This window comes from Athene noctua, chromosome 1 (assembly GCF_965140245.1).
Source record: "Athene noctua chromosome 1, bAthNoc1.hap1.1, whole genome shotgun sequence".
Taxonomy (NCBI): Eukaryota; Metazoa; Chordata; class Aves; order Strigiformes; family Strigidae; genus Athene; species Athene noctua.
This window is the reverse complement of record NC_134037.1, coordinates 93,241,222-93,266,324: the sequence shown is the minus strand read 5'-3', so window position 1 is coordinate 93,266,324 and position 25,103 is coordinate 93,241,222. Positions and strand designations below refer to the sequence as shown.

At 38.3% G+C, this 25,103-nt stretch overlaps 1 protein-coding gene across 5 annotated transcripts in view; it reads right to left on the bottom strand.

Annotated features, from left to right (window-relative positions):
- The window catches only part of LTBP1 (latent transforming growth factor beta binding protein 1), a 226,182-nt gene that overhangs the window by 162,864 nt on the left and 38,215 nt on the right, over window positions 1-25,103 (bottom strand). For all 5 annotated transcript variants that reach the window (XM_074896941.1, XM_074896937.1, XM_074896939.1 and 2 more), the window contains one exon: window positions 1,752-1,927. In XM_074896941.1, the coding sequence (XP_074753042.1) occupies window positions 1,752-1,927 (176 nt within the window). The remainder of the gene's footprint in view (window positions 1-1,751; window positions 1,928-25,103) is intronic.

Sequence of the window (25,103 nt, the reverse complement as noted above, 5' to 3'; positions counted from 1 at the left end):
TGGCCACCTGGGCACACTGCTGGCTCCTGTTCAGCCGGCTGTCAATCACACCCCCAGGTCCCTCTCTGACTGGCAGCTCTCCAGCCACTCCTCCCCAAGCCTGTAGCGCTGCTGGGGGTTGTTGTGGCCCAAGGGCAGCCCCCGGCATTTGGCCTTATGGAAACTCCTCCAGTTGGCCTCAGCCCACCGCTCCAGCCTGTCCAGATCTCTCTGCAGAGCCTCCCTACCCTCGAGCTGATCAACACTCCCACCCAACTTGGTGTCATCTGAAAACTTACTGAGGGTGTGCTTGATCCCCTTGTCCAGATCATCAATAAAGATGTTAAACAGGAGTGGCCCCAAAACTGAGCCCTGGGGGAAACCACTTGTGACCAGCCACCAACCGGATTTAACTCCATTCACACAACTCTTTGGGCCCAGCCATCCAGCCAGTTTTTTACCCAGCAAAGTGTGTGCCTATCCAAGCCTCAAGCAGCCAGTTTTGCCAGGAGAATGCTGTGGAAAACGGTGTCAAAGGCCTTACTAAAGTCAAGGTAGACAACATCCACAGCCTTTCCCTCATCCAATAAGCAGGTCGCCTTGTAATAGAAGGAGATCAGGTTTGTCAGGCAGGACCTGCCTTTCATAAACCCATGGTGACTAGGTCTGATCCCCTGGTTGTCCATTATATGACTTTTAATGGCAGCTGAGATGACCTGCTCCACGACCTTCCTGGCACCAAGGTCAGACTGACAGGTCTATAGTTTCCTGGATCGTCCTTTCTGCCTTTCTTGCAGATGGGCGTCACATTTGCCACCATCCAGTCCAATGGGACCTCCCCAGTTAGCCATGATTTCAGATAAATCATGGACAGCAGCTTGGCGAGCACATCTGCCAACTCTCTCAGCACCCTTGAGTGTAACACATCCAGTCCCACAATGATGCAAATGCAAAGATACTTAGAGAAAGAAACCAAAGAAACCATATTTACAGATTTATATGGAAAGGCTCTTCCCTAAATCCTCAGCAGAACACATTTGTCTGTCAGGAGACTGCAAGTACCTTAGGTCTCCATGTTAATCAGTCCATTATTTAACGGCAGGAACTTTTCTCCAAATCAAGCCAGCAGACGCTCTGTAATACCTAACCCATAATTCATCAAGCTCTTCATCTTTTAAGCCAAAACTTGTCCTCAAGCTCCCCACACAATGGGGCATGAGCCAAGGCCACAAGCTGGGCACCTACACAATCCTTTTTTTATAAATATGAAGCAGATATTCTCATGCAGCCTCCATACTGTGCAGAAGTTCATAAACACATAATAAATTAAATATAGAGAAAAATAGTCACCAATGAGACCACAATCCTGGACTCCAGCTTTCCAAGAAGGGTATCCATCATACTGAAGTAAAGGGAACTGTCATCTTTTGCTGACTACACTGACAGTTATGCCTGCTCTAGCAAGTGTTCACAAAGCACCTTTTATCTGAAGGAAAAACTATCATCTAGAAATACCATTATGAGATTCCAGCAGTGAATTAGGTTCAATTTTTTTCTTCATCCAGAAAATCTGTTTTGCCTCTCAACAGGATGCAGAACATTGGAGCATTTGCAAATCTAAGAATTATCTCATGTTTAATTATCTTAACCTTTTTCTGTCTTGAAGTGTTACTGCAATTCAGGTTAACAAAATACATTTTCAAGATCTTAAAAGGGAGGAGGCACCTTTGGCAGGGTAAAGAAGGGAATATGCTTTTTGCAGTTGTACTCACATTGAAAAGGTGAGGCAAGTTGATCCTGGCCCAGTCTTAGTGGTAATGAGCCCTCGGTGGACTGTTCTCCTGAAATCACTTTTTTTACTGGATAGTATTTGGGTTTGATCACATATTCCTGTGTTTGGCCATGATGAAGATTCATCATCAGTGTCTGAGATGAAAGGGGTATCATCCTGGTTTAGGAAAAAAAATAATTAGAAGAGACAGAATGATGCAAGGATGAATAAATTAGACTGGTAAAATACTAAATTCACCTGTACTCCAAGTTCCCAAAATATAGTTTGGGAAACTTACTAGCTTCCAATTAAGCACCTGATTTTCCATCCATTTAGCATTCTCATGGTCTTGTCAGCTTAAAAAACACCTAACAAATAAAGACTACAGGGATTAAATCACTTCATTTTTGACATAGCAAGGTGACTGTCATGGACAGCTCAGAAAACAGGGAGGAATAGGAAAAAGTCCTCCTCAAAATCATGAGTTAGAGCTCGACTCTGTTAGCACACAGAGCTTTCCAGACTAGTCAGAGAAACAGCAGTGCATTCAAAAGTCTCTCCATTTCTTATAACTATTTCACACCAAGTATGTTAAGTAGAACCTAAACCCAGCTGACTTACCCTCCTGTTCCCAGAAAACCTGTTCCCTTCCCCACCATACCCCTCTCTACCCATAGAGCCGAGCACTGCTCCCCTTCCCCTTTTTCAGCCTGTTTCCCATCTCATCAGAAGGTCTGTTTCCCAGCACCATGTTACTTCCCTCATCCACTTTCTCTTTGCCTGCACTATTAAACATCTCTGACAAATATTCCATAACCACATGGCTTCCTTTAACAGCAAAATTATTTCCCCTTCCTGTTAAACAAGATGATTCTTTCAACCTCCCCGACTCTCTTACCACCAATCCCAGTTCCTTACTTGTACTGTTAGATTCCTCCTAAGACCTCAGCTTCTCACTGCACAAGACCTCGGCATCTTTCAACAGAAATTCCCTCCTCTCCCTCGCAAAAAACATTGTATTTAGCCACCATCAGCAGTAGGAAACATTTATTTACTAATAAATTGGCCTTCACTCTTCCACATGCTACCCAGCAATAGCAAATCGTGCAGCTCTTAGTCATGCACAGTGAAACTGTGCACTGCTTGGGGGCCTTGGGCTGCAGAGTTCCACTGCCTAGCAAGTAATGGCACACCTTCAAGCAACAAACCTACTAATAGGAAGTCTTCAAGAAGGTGTAGCTAGTGTAGATCACACTAGAAAGACTGCATTCCTCAGAGTAGTATCAGTTACTAACCTAGTAACAGTGGCTACTAGGACTACACTGTCCTTTGCTCAAACGAAGGCATAAAGAGAGGGATGCTGTAATCCTCCCTCACTTTCTTCTCAACTAAGAGTCTGTAATAAGTTCGGTCTGCAAAAGTGGAAAAATGGGAAAGTTATGGGATCTGTAACAACCATCCCTCAAAGAGCCACATTTCTGCAGGGTAAATAACTGTCCTCTGAGAATAAAGAATGGGCCCTGTATCACAGAGGACTGCTGAGCAGCACTTCCCCACAGTGGTGAGACTGAAGAGTTTCAGCTGAGTGAGAAGTCAGATGATTATTGTATTGTTTTCCAACATGTGGAGCCTGAGCCAGCCCCTATCTCCAGAGCAATGCCTGATTCTTTAGTCATGTTATTCAAGGATGCTTAGTAACTGCTGTAGCCAATGGATTTGTGGTTAGAACAGACAATGGGGTTTTGTCTTACACAGATGCTCTTGTTAACTTGGATCAGCTTGAGAAAAAGTGCATTCATTAACAGAGACATTCTATGACTCCTACATACAACAGAAACTCCTCAGACTATCTCCAAGTCAAATTTTTCTAATACAGTGCTTACACAGTCTCATTATATTCAGCAAAAATCCTTTCCGCAGATTAAGAGAGAACACTGTACTTTCCATGTTGTCTTTAGGTTTCCCACCAGCAGATCAAAGGGAGGCTTCAGGGACATGGGAGGTCTGACTCAGAATTCAACACAGTCTGATAAAAAGTATCTCCAAGGAAGACCTCAGCCTGAGATAAAGCTGAAGTCACTGCCTTCCATACAGCTTACATATCAATTTCATTTTTCTGAAGAGTCATTGCAATCCCTCCTACACAACCTGCTTTTTCTGCAGGTCTCATTTGATGCCTATGTATAAAGACATCCATCCATTCCTGTACCTAGACATAGGAGAGTCTCTACTGAATTCTTCCCATGTCATGTATAAGCAAGCCACAACAGGGGTCAAAATACTACAGAAGTGGATACTATAGAATCCTATTAGAAGTTACATGTATTTATTTAAGTTTAACAGTGTTATCTTCTTTGACTGGACACAGATGCTGCCGTTCAAGTGCCTGTCTATTTTCTGTTAAGACTATAACATTGCAAAGTGTTACCTTTAATATTGTCACATATCCAGTCATGCTGTAGCACAATGCTGTCAACCTACAATACAGTCCATCGTAGCAACTGAAATTAAAATTAAAAAAAAAACCCACACATTTAAAACCCCAAGAACACACCATGCTACACCATAGCTAGGAATACCATACACTGAAGGCTGAAAGTTTTACCATCAAAATTTATAAAAAGTTGCCTCTTCCTTCCATTTGAGGTATCATAATTTTCTTCCTTATTTTAGCTTGCATGAAGTATTAATGTTACTTAATTCTTGTTAAAGCATTATAAAAGTAAGCTTTGTTTTGCAAGAGTGGTTTACTTGGTAGTACAAAGGAAATCGGTAGTCTTTACTCTAGGAACTCCAGTTCTTTAAAAGGAAAGACCTTCACCTGATGTGTGAGTTGTTAATCTCAGTTTTGATACAAAGTAAATCACCTCTTCTTGTATCAAGGTGTAACAATAGTTGCATGAAACCAAAGTTGAGACTTGTCCAGACTCTTTTTCTTGCACATTTGCAGCCAGTTTTGATGATCCTAGTGTATAACTACCAAAGATCTTGAGTACAGGCATGCACAAAAGTACTCCCAATGTTTAAAAGTTGCCCAGTATTGGACATCCACTGCTAGTGTGGATGTGAGTACTGGCAACAGGTTTTTGCTAGTCTGACTGGTCTTGCTCACCAGAAGCACAGTTCCAGTAGGAGCTGATATGGTCAAACATCAAAGCATTTATGAGATCCTTCTGTTTTGAGTAGTTTTCTGATATTCAAATTCTTCTCAACACAACCTAGTTCTTGAAGATGTTAGTTCATAATCAAAAGGATATTGCATTGCTAACTGAGATGCTGCATCTTCCACTAGAATCAAGGATACTCCTCTCACTACATCATGGGAGCTGTATGAGACCAGGCACACAGCTCTATCAGTGGCTTGGGTATAGACGCTAGTGAAGGACCTGGGTTGTTTCTTCCTAGACCAGCACATAGGGGGTCCTTCAGTGCTGCAAGACTTCCAAGTAATAAGATATGATTTCAAGTGGGCTCAGCAACACAGTGAGGGGTGGATTTTTTTTCCCCTTGTATTGATCCCAGCGAAAATTCTTCAGAACTATCCCTTCTAATTGACCTGAGAAGAGAGAGGAGAGCCTGAGCCTCAGCGAGAAAGCAAGTAATATGTCAGCACTGAAAACAATACATACAAATTTAAGATGTCACAAGGAAACATTTCAGGCCTAGTTTGGTAACAAGCCTCACTCCAGACACTGCTGAGCCTTTGGAAATTATCTGAACAGCTCTACTAAAACATATTCCCAGTCCTCTTAAAATCAGTGTTTGTTGTTACGACTGTTGGTGTCAGCTTGCCAGACATCCTTCCTACCAGCTCAGGAGCACGAATACTCCTCCTTCCTTTCCTGTAGTGTGGCCTCCAGACCTCCTGTAGGTCTGCCTTGAGCCCTTCATTCTGGTCCTGTCTTTGCATGGAGGCCCAGGTACTGTATCCACAGTCACATCACCTGCACATGGGGCCCTGGCACAAAACAAAAGCCAAGCCTGCTATTATGCTCAGATTCATTTAGCTGTTCCAAGGCAAATAGTTCAGGCAATTTAACCTTTGTTCAGAGTATACTAGGGTAGCAATTCTAGGCAGTAAATAGAGCATTTTCATCTATTCCTGGTGTTGGAATATCAAATTAATAAGTAAGCAGCAGGATAGAATGTTTTCTTCACAACACTGCTTAGGATTCAAGGCCACTAGGAATACCTGGTGCTATCTTACTACCGCAGCCCACAAGAAGATATTCAAAGTAGGTCACAGACACTCTAAACCAGGTTTTTATAATTTAAAACAAAGAAACAAAAGGCATACTCATCAACTCATGGCCACTATACTTAAGAGATCAATAGTTCTTATCTATTAATAGATCCATCCCTGGAAGTGTTCAAGGCCAGGTTGGACGGGGCTTTGAGCAACCTGGTCTAGTGGAAGGTGTCCCAGCCCATGGCAGGGGGGTTGGAACTAGATGAGCTTTAGGGTCCCTTCCAACTCAAACTGTTCTATGTTTCTATGAATAACAACCATCACCACAGCCCAAAGTATTTTATTGCTTCCCAACTTTAGCATGTTGCTTACTGCACATCTGAACATCACACAACTCAGTGAAACCCTAGGCATTTTTGCAATACAAAACATTCAATTATACTAAAGCTCCCTGTAACTAGTTAACTAGTTAAGAAGATGCAATCATTAGTTCCAGTCTTGAAATTTTGCATGAAACAGCCAAGACTACACAAGAGTTTTACCTTACACAGGCTTAGGTCACCGATTTATCTAGTAGTTTGTAATTAGAAGGTCAAAACTGACATTAACTTAAACTTGACAAAAGCTTTCCATTGCTGAAGTGTACACTAGCTAGACAAACAAATACATAATTGCATTTTCAACAAACAATATGATAAATACTAATAAGGTTACAACAGCACTACAGACGGAGAACAAACATTTGCAGCTAACTATCATGCAGAAGAAAGGTCGTTTGCTTGATAAAAGCAAACCAGGAATGCGATGTATCAGAGTAACTCTGGCAAGCAGAAAGGAGACCAGCAACATTTGGCATGAAAAGTACTGTCTAGACCAAATAAGAAAAGCCTGACTCAGCCTGCTTTCTTCATTTTATTTACTGTAAGTCTGATGCTTCCATGCTTGTCTCCTAGCTAGCAATACTTTGAAAAAAAAAAAATCTAAATTGCTAAACACAATTGTTTTACACAAACCTACAAATTAATTCCTTCACCACTATCTCCTCTCAAACTCACAGTGAACAGTCAAAAGGAGAAGAAAACCCAGCACTTTCTAAAGCTGTGAGATAATGAAAAAAACGTGCAGGACAGTTCAAAAGGCATGAAAATAGAACTAAATCCACCCCCCACCCCCCATTATTAAAATTCAGTTGATAGTTCAGCCTGACCTTTGCCAGCTGTTTCCCTCCTTACACTGCTGCTCTTTTTTTAAAAAATTTTTTTAAACATATATGAAAAAGTTTAACTTCCCAGCTGATGATGAACAGATGGGATTTCTTCAAAGCCCTTTACGTTATCATATCCAACATTAATCAGGCATGGCCTACTTCACAATCTCCTACCAATCATGAGATGAAAGAGAGGAAGTGTTCAAGCTTTTCTTTCTTTTCACCATTGCAAATACTTTGCACAAAACTGATTTTATGTACAAAGATGTATTTTTAATGCATATTTAAAAATCCCATCCCTGAAATATAGTACAAACACTGCAGAACAAGCACTGAGACCTGCCTGACCTAGAATAACCAGGACTGCATTAGTATTTTCATTATAAACCTGCCTTGTCTTTGTATCTTTGTGGTAGATGTTTCCCCAGGCAAAAATTTGTAAAGATCATGGTTTGGATAGAACTAATTTGTTTTCAAACAATAGCTTCAAGTTATTAACTTTTTTACCCGTTTAAAAGGTTAAGATGTTATTTACATCACAGACAAAATAATATTTGATAATAAAAAAGTGTATTTGATTTGTAAAGGAAGTAGTATTACAAATCTTAATAAAGATATTTAATCTACACCAAGATAAAAAAGAGTAAACTGGGAATCAAAATTGTTTCTAAAGTTTCCCACAGAAATGTAAACAATTAACTTTTACCCACAACTACCAGTTTTGCCCAATTTAAATATAATTTTTGTGGTAAAATCCTTGTTGAAGACATTATCAGGGATTATCTGCTCTTAAATGTTTGCTAACAAAGCTAGGCCTGTATTTGCAGACTCAACTGAATGTTCATTGGTTAGAATCCTTTAGGCAGCATAAACTAGTGTAATAGCTGAACTAAAGCTCTGTGAAACAAGTGTTTTCAAACTAAGCGCAACTATGATTCTACTGATTCATTCCATCTTCCACATACAACATAAACGGAAATGTGTAGATCATGAACATTCTTCCAGGTTTCTAAAGAGAAGAGACACACTGAGTTTTCCAGAATCACAAGCAATAATTCATTTCCTAGATGTCAAAAAACAGAAAAAGGTCTTAAGGCAAAATAAATGTATCTGTTGGCTAAATATTCAGATACAGAGCAAAAATACAGATGCTCAGTCACACAACCTGATGTAAGCTACCGTTCCTGCAAGTTATGCAACAGCAGATAAGAATTTCTCATATAATAGAGCATTTAAATATTAAATTTAAAGAATACTCCTTCTGAAAATGAATGAAATTACATAAATGGTAATTCTGTTAGTGAGAAAAAGGAAAGCTTGTTTCTAGATCTTTTCATTAGAATGAGAACAGAAAGTTTGTTCCACCCCGCTCCCAAAGTTCTATCAAAATAAAACTGATGCAAATCTGAAAAAAAAAAAATCTTCTTAGATTATTAAGTCTTAACTATCCTCAAAGTAAACCAACACTTAAAGAAATGGTATGCATGAAGGCTAGGAAAGTCCAGTATCAGACAACGATGAATAAGGAACAGACATAAATCTGAAGTATCACAGTAACAGCAACTCACAAACTTCCCTTTTTGCCATGCACCAAATTAACAACTAGAAGCTACACATTATTCATTACCTTATGCATACCTTCACTAACGCTTAACCAGTGAAGCTCTTCACAAATCCAGATGAATTAATTCAACATCCAGATTATTTTATACAGATTCTCAGCCATACATACACTGTCAACTTGTGAGGCACCTCTTATCAGCAAAGTTGAAGGAAGGAAAAAAAAAAAAAAAGAAAAAGAAAAAACCCCAAATAAAAAAACCTAGGTGTGTTGCTGACTTGTTCTTGTTGACCTGATTTTGTTGATTTTGGTTTGTTTTGGGTGTCCTGTCGTTGCCTCCCCCCCTTTGATAATACTGCATTTGTGTAAGATACTTTGCCAGTGTCTTTTGGAAATCAGGGACAGTATCAAACTCATGAATAATACAGCTTTTCAAAGAGTAGCTGTCAATGTCACAAATATTTGCCTTAAAAGTTTGACCTTCAGGCATTCATTATGTTGCAACAGTAAGTCAAGGTGAAATTCACTACTTAACAGCAAGCTTACTTAACCAAAGCACTGAGCAAGCTCAATACATAATATTTAGTGAATTAACATATGATATCCTTCCCCCGTTTCACATTACATGTTCTACAGAAAAATCATTTTTGTTTTCATAGGGCTAGTGGCATGTTATTGAATATTACACTGACACTATGTAATAAAAAAATTAACTCTGATAAAGACACATTAACTAGTGATAATTTCTAATCTGTTCACCCATAAAACAGACTTTGGTATTAGAAAAGTATGCTGAGATGACAATTAAAAATAGAAACATAAACTCCCACGATGGATATTATATGATAAAGGCAAATGAGCACAGCTGCTGCAAAGCAAAACCATGCATTACTAATCTACTCAAATTCTTGAGTATGTTAAATAAAACAGCAGACAAAGAGCCCAGTTGGTTGATACAATTTATCTGAGATTCACAAAAGACTTTGAAGACTTTCCTTACAAGAGGCTACTAAAACCCCCTAAATTATAAAACAGGATTGCAAGCTTAAAATGGGCAAAGATACAGAACAGATACACTTTCTTTTCTTGGACATATATTAATGATAGTATGTCCTTTTGAAGTCTACCAACACATACATGGTTTGGAAATACTTCAGTTAAATAAGTGAAAGTATATTAAATTTTGTTAACAGTAATTCAGAAAACCCTCAAATCTAATTTGGTCTTCCAGACTATCAAGCATATATTTACACAAGGTAAATTCATTCTGAGAATACATTTAAGGCCTTGTCTGAATTAAGCAAAAGTCTGCCATTTAGGAATCTAATAACTGAATAATAGTAAATATGCCAGTAAATAACATAAAACCTTGGTCTACCCTTGAGATTCTGACAGGTTAAGTCATGATGATGTAAAAAATAAATGCAGTGAGGAAGTAACTACACCATCAAGTTTTTCTGTAGATGCAGATGGATTAGCAAAAGTATTTTGTCACTACAGCTTGTTATGTCTAGGAAATGTTTTACAAGTATGACCTTGCTGGTATAAGCAGAGCTTCTCAGAAAGGGTCAGAAATAGGGAATACATCATAGGTTTATAACCTGTACATAAGTCTGATTTATAAACAAGTAGGAAAAGGTACAAACCCCCCAAGGCAATTAATAGTGACTAGACAGGAAGAGAAGACTCAGAGTACCTGGACTGTAGATAAAAATTGAGCATTGATGAACATGACAGTGTGCATCAGAAGCAACCAGAACTTGTCACACATGTTACTATGTCTACGCTGACTGCAGCCAACCAAACAAGAGACTCTAGCGTCTGGTGAAAGTTTCCAGAGTACAAAATAGGATTACAAGATAAAACTCAAAGCGTAACTGAGTGTAAAGAGCTGAGGGAAAATAACAAGGAAGACTTTTAAAGGCACTCACACCCACAAAGCTAAAAAAGAGTCCATGAAGTGCCCAGGCAGGGAAAAGCCAGACTGTTCAGTCCAAGAGAAAATTCTTTAGGGAATATATGACAAAGATGCAAAATAACACTTAATTCAAAATGAAATGCAATAAATTCTAGACTGAAAACAAAATACTTTTCCCACATACTGCATAATCCCTTTATGGAAAAAACTATCGCAAAATATGATGGATCATAATTGCTTCCAAGGATGCCAATGTAAATAGATGATGAGCACACCTCAAATTCAATGATGAGATCATAGAAGAAAACTCAGAAATCCCTGTGCTTAACGGTATCAGTTTCCTACATAATAAACAATGTAAACAAACCTTAATTTTCTCCTTGTAAGTAAATGCCAACAAGTGTGCTAGTCAGAGTACTTTATCCCTCTGTAATACACACTGATTTTGTACATCAGCAACTACTAGCAGATGTAGCATGATACTGACTTTGCCCCAGTATTATACACAAAAAGTGCCATGTGCTCATTATAGAGAATAAACTATGTCTTCATGTGTTTGAATGGGAAGATGATTATTGCACCATAACCATCTTAACCATATTTCCTGAAGGCTTTCTAAATTTACTTGACAAGAAGCATAGTACTTTATGACAGGCAAGCCCAGAAAATTTCAAGAATTAAATCCAGACTCCACCTTCAGTATGTGTATTTCTCAGCAGAAGCTTTTTGCTATACTAATTCAGCATCAAGAAGTTCTGACAGACTGTACTGTCTAGAAGATAAACTCCCTGAAGCACCCCAGGGACTGATCTTACTAAATTATGCCACAGAATTTAGCAATCCTAAAGATGGAGAGTCAGGCAAAAAACCAAAACCCAGAAAGTTTATCCAAGTTCTTCTCCTCCACAGCAGCCACCTAAATTCAAGTGATGCAATAGCATGCTCCCTGCCACATACGGGAAATCTGGAAGTGATGCAAGACAAAAACATAAGTACATGTTGTGCTGTATCCCTGATGGCGAAAAGATAAGTAAATAAAAGTTTTGAAGGCAGAAATAATACTTGTATTAGGCCAAATCTAAGCTTTCAAATATACAACTACTTTCTTAGTTGAACCAGATAAACAACTCATGACCTGTTTTTTTTCATACCACAAAATTGAGTAATAAAGATTATCCTTTGGTTTAAATCATCACAAAAATTGAACATTTCCATTTGCAGGCAGAACCAGGAAAAGGGGGGGGACAAGAGCAAGCAGTTACACTTACCAGGAATCTAACTTCGGGGGTCAGGAGCTTCCAAAGCCTCGTGAAAAAAACCTACCAATAGTCTGAACATAACATCACACAACATTTTCTAAGTAATTAAGGCAGTAAATTCATGCAGGATCAGAGGACAGCAATTTCCAGAAATTATTAGTGAATTTTAGTTGTTTCATGGAATTCAATCATAAAACTTTTTATTCATTAAAAATGCATACATATGAGGCAGTATGTTTTCATCATCATGGATTTTCAGAAAAATAACATCCAGGGAAATTGTGTGTTTGTGCCTACATGGTATAATGTCTTAAAAAGATAAATAGAAGGTAGTTCTAATCCTGTCTGTGTCGGTACAAGATCCCTGATGTAGAAAGATCACTACAGCAGAGCTAAAGAACCAACTAAAGCTAACGGAACTAATAAAGCATTTATTCACTGACATGACCCTGGGAAATTCCTCTGCCGAAAGAACCTTGACAACAGATTAACAAAGCCAACATGCTTTATTTATACTTCTATTAGAGATACCACAAAAAAATAATTAAACCCCCACCAAAACACTATTTATCAGCTTATCAGCTTTTTTAATAATGGAGACCAGATATAGCTGATTTTACTACATGACTAGTTGCTTTAAAGCTTAACGGGAGTAACACTTTAGGAGTATCCCTACCAGCTTATTGCCCCAGATTCTGGAGAGATACAATATATACATTTTCCCTTCAGACAGGAGAAGAAGAAAAAATAAATTTAGTACATCAATACTAACTCTTGGCATATATATAGATCACTAAAACATTTCATACAGCAAGCAAATCTAAAAACACCACGCAAAGAATCTAGATATAAAAATAGGCTGTCTTTTTCCCATTTACTCGCTTAACTTAATCCTACTAGAAAAAGATGGGTTGCTTGAAAACTGAGTGTTAAAATAATCTTTTAGAAAGCAAACCCAGGTAATATAAAGACATTAACATTTTTGTCCAAGGAAGGTTCATGATTTTCAGCAAAAGTTACAGTGCTAAAAGTGGGAGTAGATTGCAACTGAACAGTGACTCACCATTCCACTGCTAATGAGCCTAATGAATGTTATAATTAATATTATAATGATGCACTGATGCTATTTCTGAAATAGGTAGAAGGTAAGCTTATCTAGTGGTCTGAGGTCAGTGACAAATACTAAACTGTTTGAAGTCTCAATTTTACTACTGATCTTGCTATACAAGAGCAATACAGTATACTCCAGAGAAAGAGATTATTATAAAAAGGTTAGAATAGGCCCACATTTTTTTCTCCTCTCCATTTCTGTATCTGTAAAACAATGAACTACATCACAACCTACATCACAGCATCACAAAGGTGCTGCAAATTATTGAACAGTGAAAGGTTTTAAGACTGTACAGTCCTCTGTATACATGCAAAAGAACATCAAAACAGTTAAACCGGTTTTAATATGATCTGGTTTCCCAGAAGATAGCATAAAATCCTGATTTCACTGAATTAAACAGTAGAATTGTGATTTATTTCATTGCCGGCCATGGTTTCATCCCAGGACTTTGCTACTTGTCAAACACAGCTTTGCACCTTTGGACTTAAAACCCATAGATGTTACATTCAGCAGCCTTTACCCTGCCTCGAAATGCCGAAGTAGAGATTCTTCTTGGTTCCTAGCCCCCGTTCCTGAAACCCACATTTGTCACCCTGGAAGGCAGTGAAATGCAAACAAACATAAAGAACACTGTATCCCTACTTCAGCCCACGATCAACACAGGGATAAAGTATGAGAAAGATCTAATTACTTATTATAAAAATAAGTCCAACTACAGTTCAGCTTGCAAGACAGCATCTATGAAGAATTTCTGACATACGGCTGAACCAACAATGTCTGGAAGAACTTGGATCTCCTATTCCAAACCACTTTGCCTACTTAAAAAAAAATAAAAATACTGTGACCAAAAGCCCAGACTGCATTCCAGAGGTCTAGGAATAGCTTGTTTTCCTATTTGCAGTTGGTAAATTTGAAGTCTGTAAGGCATTCCTCTGGTTTTTAAGGATGTCTCCAATTTCTCCTCAAAAATTCACTTTGCTTCTTTCTCTACATGTAAAATTTTGCTTTCCCTAGAACTACAAGCTTTATTATAAGAAATATTTTTCAGAATATATTTTAAGAAAATGCAGTTGCTATGCATGCCTTCTTTCTGATACTGTCCCAGTCTTGGTTTTGGTACAATATAATACACACGTATTCTAAGTTGCTGAAGTTTGTGACTTACAGGTTTGTGTTACACACAGACGTAACAGTAAACCACATTTCACAGTACTTTTTTTTTTCCCCCCCCTGTTGCATAAGGGATTTCTTTTAAACATAAGCTGAATACTGTCATTCCAACAAGTCTATACTATAAAAAGGACAGGTTATAAGGTGTTTGAAATTACATCCTTAGGGCTCAATTGGTAAGTTTCTCCTCACATTCTTTTGATTTATATGTTTCATTATTGAATGTCTGCCTGAGGTTTTTTTCTTTCCTCATTAATGACTTCAAAGAAATACATGCTTGAACTCCTAAATATATTAAAATCATCTAAATTATCTTAAAACACCCAGTGACTGCTCAGCAAACCAGAAAAAGCAGACTGTGCTTCTGGAAATAACATACTATTTAGTGAACTGTACACACAATCAATTAAAAAAATAAACACATCTAATTAAAGAATACCATCAATACTTATACATATAATTTTAGTTTGTTAAAGCTGCTAAAGCACCACAGTAACCTAGAAACGTAACAATAAATTTTAAGAACTCCTGAAAGTACCTAATTTATATATTTTTATTTTTAATTTTAAAAAGGTTTTCATGGCATACCATTCATGCTCTTTATTTCCACAGGGAAAGAAATAAAAGAAAAAAGCAAACATTTATGCACCTTCCACAATGAAACGATTCAGATGTGCAACTGAAATCTACAAACTCATCAGTTTATAGTATCATTTTAACTAGCATCTGATATATCTACATTTGTTAACTTAATGGAAAACAAAAATCTAAGTGCAGCATTTCCCTCTACAGGAATGAGTTCTATTACAGAGTTTTTGAAAATTAAAACAGGATTTCAATTTTTAAAAAGTTACACACAGAACTGAAAAACCATCCTCAATGTAGCTGTACTTTGGGCTGTAAAGAAAAGACAAAATTATTCTGTTACTACAATAGGTACCTTAATTATAAACCAAATCAAAATCTGTATTTTCAGTCAAATGACTGACAGTGACAACTTACTGCCAAAACCAGCACAAAACTGAGTGGTCACAATATTTGCATAGGTTAATACATGTTGAACCACCAGACAGATCAAACAACCTTATGCACATACTAAAACATATACACCTTGCAACCAAAATTCACTGAGATAATTTGTCATGGTAGGAATATAAGCAAAATAACTCAGTACCATCTCAGCACCATCGATAAAAGCCTTGTATTTTGAAAACATCCTATTCTGTGGTGCCAGCTGGTTTGTGAATTACACATCTTCAGCAGCCCAGCAGAACTTGTTCCACTGAACTTTTGGAAACTGACATTCCTGCCAAACAGACCTTTTTGAGGCTTGTGTTTAGCCCCACATCCAAACAGCCTGTAGAAACTCTGCAGTCCTTGGTTCTACATGAAGCAAATCCACCTCTAACTTAGTAAAGCAAAAAGGATTTCAGAAAGCTGTGGATACTACTGTGAAACTCATGTTACACATTTCCAGGTCACTTTGCTACCTTGAGCGCATTCTTCCTGTTTCCAGCACTTAAAACATTCCTGTCATCGGCTGGTATTTCTTGATATTTTTTCAGTCCTTTTGGCAGGCCTTGCTGCTCAGTACTACTTCTAGAAACTCCAACAATAAATACTGTAGGTAGTGAACCTTACACACCATTTAATGATGAGAAGGCATAGCTGTTTGGAACCCCTGGACTTAACACACTACTGTTGAGCAAAGAGTGAAAGGTGGAGCTGTCACGGCTCATCTCCCACTCTTTAAACACTACTTTGGGCTTAGCTTGTTCAAATGTCTTCGTCCTTTATTGTCAGATCCAGGTTTATAGGTACACCTGCTCACATACAACACGAGCAATGAGCAAACACTGTAAGCTCCACTATGCACACCCACCGGCAACAGGTTTGAGTGATGAAGGCCCTGGTTCTGCCTTTTCAGCTGACTAGAGGATAGAGAAATCCTGCAGTCTCTCCCTGGTACTTGCTGGCCAGGCACCCTGCCATCTTGAGATTGGTTCCCATTCTTCTGCACAAAATGGCTGAATCATGCATAGGTGCTTTCTAAATCTGCAGCCAGCATTCCATGGGAGATATATAAAGCTGGATTGCTGTAATTCTCCCTCTAACAATCAGCAATGTGCAGATACTGTGGGCATCCTACCCACAGAGGTGGTTTGCCCAAGTACCCCTGCTGAGAATGATGGGTACCGATACTAGGCAGATGACGATCCTGTGATGCCAATATTAACTTCACAACTGAACAAACTGGGGGGAGGGAATGAGACACAAGGTCAGGAGGAAAAAACGAAAATAATAAATCCCCCCACAGGGGAGCCACAGTACACCTATGTTACTGGGCCTAGAATGGTCACAAGCAGAACTGACTGGCAGGCCTTTTATAACCCTTTCATAACACTTTCAGGCTGCTTTGTAGCTTATATAGAGCTTTTTCTCATAAACAAACTTCTTTATGCATGGAGATAGAAACTGTTGTAGTGGAGAGGCTTGTTTTCACAATTAAAGCAATCTAGTTACACAAAAATATCATCTCCTGTACATACTTGTTCTTAAAGAACAGCTTCTTTCCAGTTCAGCTTAACTCTTGATGCAGCACAAATGCACTTAATAGCCAAGAAATATCCCAAGTATCTTCCTTGACAGAACTGAAAAAAAATCCACAGGCACCTGAAAAAATACCCAATTTCAGCAGTACAGGACATGCAGCTATTACCTACGACAATTAAAACTGATCAGCTGGATGTTAAGAAAGTAACTTTAAAGTCTCCTGCATTCTCTGTTCTGTAGCTTACTCTGCATGAGCTGCTGCAGTTCTCAGCACTGTTCTCTGCTGTATGAGGCTCTGCAGTTTCACAGACCCAAGTACTTTATTATTAATTGTGAAATAATGCATAAATGCATGATAAAAAAGAACAAAATTTTAAAACAACATATTAAAGGGTAAAATTTGGGCTGCACTTCCAGCCGTAACTATTTTTCCTGCCCACTGATCACTTGAGTTCTTAACTACAGTTCCTATGAACTCCAGAAAGTTTATGTATGAAACTGGCACACACTGAACTGTATGCAAACTGCAATAATTTCATGTTACTAAATTCAAGATCAATTTAGAAAACAATTAATGACAATAAATATAGAGCACAACAATTACAATCTATTTAAACTACAGAGAACAGGGTTTTTTGGGTTGGTTTGGTTCCTCCCCCCAAATAACATAAGGATGAAAGAGAGGAAGGAAAGAACAGAAACGCCAAGAGCTGACCCTTGAATTTTGTAATAGAGTCACATATTACTTCAATTCCCTTTAACAAGTTTGACAATTGAAATTATATATTTTCAGAAGACAATCACTGTAATTCATAGTTTACCTGAATCTAAAACTATTTACCTAGTTAGATAACCACAGTCGAAGCCTGCTATGGCTCCTCATAGCATGTGCTTAAGGGTACAGCTGAAAGAGCAGTTGTGAAAGCTTGTGCCAAGCATGCTAAGTCTCCCAAAATAAGTCTTTTCTAGCAAGCACCACCATGTTAAGAAGCTAAAGATTTTAAGAACACATACATACTGTTTTCTATACAGTTAGAAATGTCTTCAAACTATTTTCAATTACCGTAACTGCATTATACTGCGTACCAGGAGGATGCTGAATTAGAATAGCAACTACTTCTGACTCACTAGTATTTTAGAATTTCATTAATATTATCAAGAGACAGAAAGTTCAACATGTCAAGCAACTTAACAACTATTATGCACAGAGCTTATCATGTACCCCTCTCAGCATTAAAAGGAACTCTGACTTTGAACTGTACTTGTAGGAAGAGAAACATCTAACAAGCCTTCCCACAGAATTTTCTATCTACAGCAGTAGAGCCACCACAGACTGAACAGAAAGAAATTTGTGGCAATCACTAGCTTTTATTGCCTCTTCGGTTTCATTCTTTTAGGCTAGAGGAATCTTCCCCCCTTTCTCTTAAAAGAGAAAATAACAGACTATTCAAGTATTTTTTTAAATGCCATGATCAAAGTAAAATGGTAATGTGCACCTTTTTTGTGTTAGAGATGCATTGTCTACAGTATAATCTAACAAACTGAACGTTATGCCTACTAAAGGCTACACCTCTAAGCCCAGGTACACGATTCTTGCAGCATTCAGAACATGTTTTGTAAGATACATGGAGAAGAATCTTTTGACTTAAAAGACTAAAGCCAAAACTTGGCACACTTGGTCTTATCTCAAAGAAATTTTCTTTTGCCAGACTTGAAAAGGAGTTGATTTAAACATTTCCAGTTTGGAAGCGAAAAAGAGATTATATTTATGATCACATAACTTAAAAAAAGTCAACACAGAAAGCCAAGCAAACAGCAGCTTTATGTTTTAAAACTCTAACATATCTTAATGAGGATGAATACTTTGACCATTTAAAGAAAATTAAATTAATTGAAAATGTTGTAGAGTGTCCATGAAGCATGACATTGTCAAAGAAGGGAGCACTGCCAATGAAAGCAAAGAATATTCATTTTAAGTTAAGAATCATCTGCTAGTTTCCATAGCTACTTTTTAAACAATTATAAGTGCCATCATTTCTTAGAACAATCTTGTTTGCTATGAATAACTTTAAAATGGCTGTTCTCAGAAAAAGTTACTTGAAAACATTTACAAAAAAAGTACAATAATTAACAGTGGCTGCTCTTTTAAACTTTTTGAAAAGACAAACAGGCAGTGTTAAAATGCAAACAAGCAGCAGACAATATTTACCTTTTTCATAATATTATTACTAGCAATGCAGTTTAAGCCTTTAGATACCTCAACCAGGATTCCAATCTTGCCATGTGAAACACTTCAAAATACACAGCAAGGCAGAAATTACAGTGCAAAGACAATACAGGCCAAATACACGCTCCAAGAAGTAAGAATGAAGGAAGAGGAGCTCCAAGAGAGGAACAGACTTCTCAAAGTGAAAATTTGTCACCTGATCTCCCCGGGTCATTTTTATAAATAATTTGTTTCATTTTCAACAATGACAATGCAATACAAGTAAATATCAGTTAAGCAGATCAGATAACAACTCATCCTTGGTATGAATAAACTATGCATCATGTAGAAAAAGTAGCTGCAGTTCACGTTACACAACAACATCCTGCTACCCTGCACAGAGCAACGTAGATGGTGTGTAAATTAAAGGTACTCTAGGTCTCCATCTGTACTTGTCAGGCCTTGCTAGAACTTACCCTTGGATAAAGTTAAACCACGCATTACAAAAGCTATATAGTGTTTACACAGTTATGCTGTTGCACTTCATAGTCCGCGAGAGAATCCGGTAGTCTGAAGATTAACCCCTATGACATCTCTAAGAGGAACTTTGCCATAAAGCATGCAAGCATTTCAGGGAAAAAATACATTCCTAACAGTGAGCCCAGTACTTTCCTCTCACCTGGTTGAAGGACTCCATATGCAGGTGGAGTTAAGAGCACTAATAGCACAGCACTTTAAAAAAGAAATGGCCACATCCACACAAAACAGTTATCCAAAGATGTGTTAAGTGCCTGGACACAAAATGGCAGGAGACTGAAAAAAGTCCTCTTCCTTTAAAACCCTGATCAGCCAAAACAGCCAGAAATAAAACTTGTCCGCCCTCCAGTAAAATGGCATCCCAGCTACAAAAATAGGAAGCCATGAAGAGTTTGTGTCTCCCTTTTCCAATGGGAACCTGGAAAAGGGGTGAAATGTCATCCCTCCAAACAGACTAGCTATTACAGAAAGGACTGACAGACTGACTACTCTGGAATTAGCAGTCTCCCTCTACTCTTTCAGTAACAGAAGAATTTTTCAATGAATGGGAGGAAAGGAGGGGGAAAGTGGGGAAAAAAAACCCCACTGAATTTATACACCTCTTTTTCCTTTTACAACCTCATTCTCTTCAGTCTTCATCACCTGAATTCCCATTTGAAATGTTCCAAGTGTACAGCTGTTGGTTACATCTCTTTCTAATCTCACTTCCAGAAGCACATCAAGAGACAATCCAATTTAGGAATTCACTGGATTTCTAAACAGTCCATAAAAAAAAAAATAGAGAGAGAGAGATAGATACAGCCCTCCAGGGTGCAACAGAAGGAAAATACTTCAGGATGAAAAACATACTCTGCAGTGAAAAGCTGCTGCAACAGTGAAAGCAGGGATGAGGGGGAGCTGGCTTCTTGTTAAGGATCTGCATCTGTGCAACAGCTGGAATTCTCAAACAGGAATTATATAACAACAACAAAAGCTGTTCAAAGTAGTAAGGAGGCACAGATGGGACTGCGATGACTAGCAGTTGTCCTCCACTGTAAAGCTTCAAGGTTCTAGTGCAGGAAGCAAGAGAGACACCAGAGCTTTTGCTCCAGTAAATAAATATAATAATATATATGTATTTCTGCTTCACCATAATTAACTTGACAGTGACATCAATTCCACAACCATACTTGCTCACCACACAGAAACCATACCAAAGCAGAAATCAGAGTATTCATCAATTGTGCAGGGTTTACATCTGATTGCTATCTTTTCCTCTGTATGTATAGCATATATAGGCTGTAAAATGGTCTAAAGAGCTCTCCCAGTATAAAAACTATACAAAGATAAGTAAGTTTAACTTTATGCTTCCAAAAATGGTCACATTTTAAAAGTACTTAAATCTAAAGGGATTCCAGACTCGGCAATCGCTGATGATGATTACCAAAGTATTAACTTTACTTCAAGGTGATCTGGGAGTGTAGTTCAGAAAGTAGTTGAGCAACATCCTGGGAGTGTATGGGATCACAGAGAGACTTTTCCAAAATAATGTAAATATATTAAGATTGTAAATTCTCTAACTGTGAAGCTGATATAAAGACAGGAGTACTGCCTACAGCCTCTAAGTTTAGATCTTGATGACTGTTTCCTGTACCACAACTTTGATTAGACTAATTCTTAAGAACTTAACATTCTCTGTGTAATAAAAATAATTTGGAATCATGTATATTATACAGAGGCATTTACTTTTTCTGTCTTATCATGACCTTAGCTATTGAAAGGACAAGGGGTAAAGGTTTTAAACTGAAAGAGGGACATAAGGAAGAAATTCTTTAATGTGAAGGTGGTGAGACACTGGAACACGTTGCCCAGAGAAGCTGTGGCTGCCCCCCCCCCGGAAGTGTTCAAGGCCAGGCTGGACGGGGCTTTGAGCAACCTGGTCTAGTGGAAGGTGTCCCTGCCCATGGCAGGGGGGGTGGAACTAGATGATCTTTAAGGTCCCTTCCAACGCAAACTATTCTGTGATTCAATGAAAGTGCCAAATGACAGCACATTTGTCTCATGCTCTTAAAACTTGACACTTTTTGCTAACAGTTTGCACAAACAAGGTGCCAGAGAAGTCATCAGTTTCAATGCATGGCTGAGAAAATGGTGTAAATATAGGGGACTTCAGAGTTATCAGAAACTGGAACAGAGAAAGCTCTGTGAAAGACACAACTCCATTTAAAGCTCAATGAAACTAGGTTGATGGCACTTACAAATATCATAAGAGAATTTTTTTAATTGGACACCGGGAAAGAAAGTATACAGTTCTGAATGATGCAGCACACTCAAGTAAAGAACAAAGCAAAAGCTGCTAACATTTAAACAGGTAACAGTAAGAAACAGAACAACCTGTATGCTTTTGAAATTATGCTTTTTAGCAGAGGAGGCAACTAAATCAGAAGTACCTATGATTCCACATGAAACATCACAAGTTCAAGAAATAGAAGGGAGAAAGAATGACCAGCTTTATACAGACTTAGTAGGAAGGAATCATTCCTACCTTGGGAAAGCAAAACTAATGGGAGGATTGGGAAAAATCCATGGAATATCCTGGATATGAAACAGACCACCTGGTGGAAGTGATGATACTTCTCAAGGAATAGCCTGTCAAGTTAGATCAGCAAATTGACCATATCAATCCCTAACACAACATCTCATTTCAATGCAAAGTAGAGGAAACAGAGCATTAGGACTACATTACTAGCTGCCTAAGATGGTTACAGCTACCATATCACTGAAGCTACAAAGAAAACAATAGTAATACGAAATTTCAATTACCCCCAAACAACAGCATAACAGTAAACCAAATTTTTAGATGTGATTAACATCTTCATAGATCAGCTCATCAGGAATGCAGAATAGAATAAAATCTTGTTTGGCCTAATATGTGTACAGGATCCAACCATACACGGAAGAGATGCTGCATCAGTGAGCAAAACTTAAGGTTTAACATCCTTGAACGGGGAACAAAAGATGCACTACAGCATTTCAGTTTCAAAACAGGAGAATGAACATAAAACAGAAGCTAGTTGAAAAAAGTTAGAGCTGAAAGACTGTCCAAAAGTCTTTAGATGCAATTAAGCAATGTATTAAAGGAACACACAGAGAAGAAAAGACCAAAGAAAGTCTCAATTGATTCTTCCCATCTGTGTTCATCATGAAGGAGCTTTGAAAGGTTCCTATGCCTTTCTCTATGAAGGATTCTCAGAATCCGTTTCAAACTGAAGGACAGAGAAGATGGCAGAACAGTCAACACCAAGAGGTCATTAGACCAGACAATTCTCATCCAAAACTTCTAAAAGTTAACCAAGGTACTACCTGTCTACTACATAGTACTCTGGGCACAACAGAACCCTATAAAGAACACAGTAACTTTCATCCAAAACCAAAAATAATTAGATGGGGCTTAACTTGCCTTACCACTGATATGGAACATGGTTTTGTTTTGGTGCAGTTTGTTACAATCCACGCACAGTGTCTAGAGAGGTGAATCAAACACAGTGAACTCCTGGAGACTGACTGGAATCATTTAAATGAGCTGTTTTATGTCTCACTGTAATGAAGGTTGTCTGTGTTGGCTTCCTAACATAGCTGAGTCATGGCTGAATGATAGGGCAGAGGTGGAAGACACACACATTTGGTTGATCTTCCATCACACTAAATATGCAATTAGTAGAGGAAATTGTACAACAGGAGAGCCAGGCAACAATTGCCCTGATATTACTCCAACAAAGACCACCGATTTCTTGCATCAAACCTTTACTCAGGCAAGTGGTGTTACATAGCCACATAAAACCATAAGCCAACTGGATGCTGCCATCACACAAATTAGCTTCCTTCTCCTGCCTGGAAGAAGCTCTGTCTTCAGATCCCAGCTGGCTCCCTATAATTTAAGTATCTATCAAAAAAAGATTCTTCTTCTGAGAATCCTTTTCCTGTAGAAGTTACTAATGAAAACACTGAACATCCTGTAACAGCTGAGAGACCTTCACTTCACTAGATGATAGCTCAAGTGTGGATAAAACAAGATGTTCATCAAAGGTAGGCTGCATCATCTCAGGAACATCAATAATCTGAAGTGTGGGACACTGAAGTTAAATCTCATGAATGTCTTGCATGGTGTTACAATGGTTCTACTTCATATTTTCAAAATTATTTCCCAGATATCTCTGCTTTTCTGGTGGACAGAAGTCAATATACTGCTGAGAGTTCACTGCATATGCACAGTACTTGGTATGGCCAGATGCTGTCTAGCTCCAGTCCATTGAAAGGAGTCTCTGTTGAACTCTCAAGATTAAGTAAACTGGATACTTGTAGCCCCAAAGATTTCAACCAAAACAGGAGTGGTAAAAATCACAAACGTTCACATCCAAAAGGTCTTAAAAACAAGTCAGTAACAACAGACTGGACTTTGTCCGTCAAAACACCAAAGGCTTCGGTCTTAAAAACAAGTCAGTAACAACAGACTGGACTTTGTCCGTCAAAACACCAAAGGCTTCCCCCAAGGCAGTTTGCCATTCCCATCTGCCTACTTCTCATACCACTGGGAACTAACAGCATCTATGAAATGACTAGCCTACTTTATAACAAACTCATGTTTTTCTACCTTTCACACCATACTTAAGTAAAGCCATGGTCTTTAGACCCAGGTCTGTTACAACCCAATTAACAGTGAGAATACTCAATACAGAGGTAACTACAAATTATCTGTTACCTTACTGACTAGCACTGAAGTGTGCACCTGCACTGTTCAGAAAGGACGCCAGGACTAAGAGCGATATAGTCATCAAAAAGTCATCTCCATGTTCTCCGCCAACACAAATGATCCCAGTCCTGAGGGATGCCAGCCATTTCAACTAAACAGTGACTTCAGCTCCTGCAGCCCAATGACTACGTTCCCCTAGAATGATGAATGGAGGTCTTCTTGAGGACTGACTCAGTGCCTGGCAGCACAAAGAGATGAGTAACTGCCTTTGAACCGGTTTTTGTTCTAGCACACATACATCAATAGCACTGCCAAAGACTACAGAAGTGAGAATAACTGTATTATCAGAATCTCAACACACTGGTCTCAACTTACCCATAGCTGATGCCAAAGATCCTTTATGTATGCCTAGTACTGCTGCAGCAATTAAGTTAACCATGTCCTCAACTGACAGCTCAGAACCACTTTACTAGTTCCAAACTGCTTCTGACCTCATTAGGAATAGTGTGAGGACAAAAAGACTCAGCAGCAAAAATGTAAACTCATATGCAGACTCTATTTACATAAGGAGACCACTGTGCAGAATGCCCTGCTATAGTAGGAAAACAAAAAAGAGTTAATTATTGTTTTAGAATTTCTAGGATGACATAATTAAATAGATATCTATACTAATATCATAGAATCATCTAGGTTGAAAAAGACCTTTAAGATCATCAAGTCCAACTGTTAATCTAGCACTGAAAATTCACCACTAAACCGTGTCCCTAGGCACCACATCTACATGTCCAGGGATGGTGACTTAACCACTTCCCTGGGCAGCCTGCTCCAGTGCTTGACAACCCTTTCTGTGAAGAAATTTTTCCTAATATTCAATCTGAACCTTTCCTGGCACAACTTGAGGCCATTTCCCCTT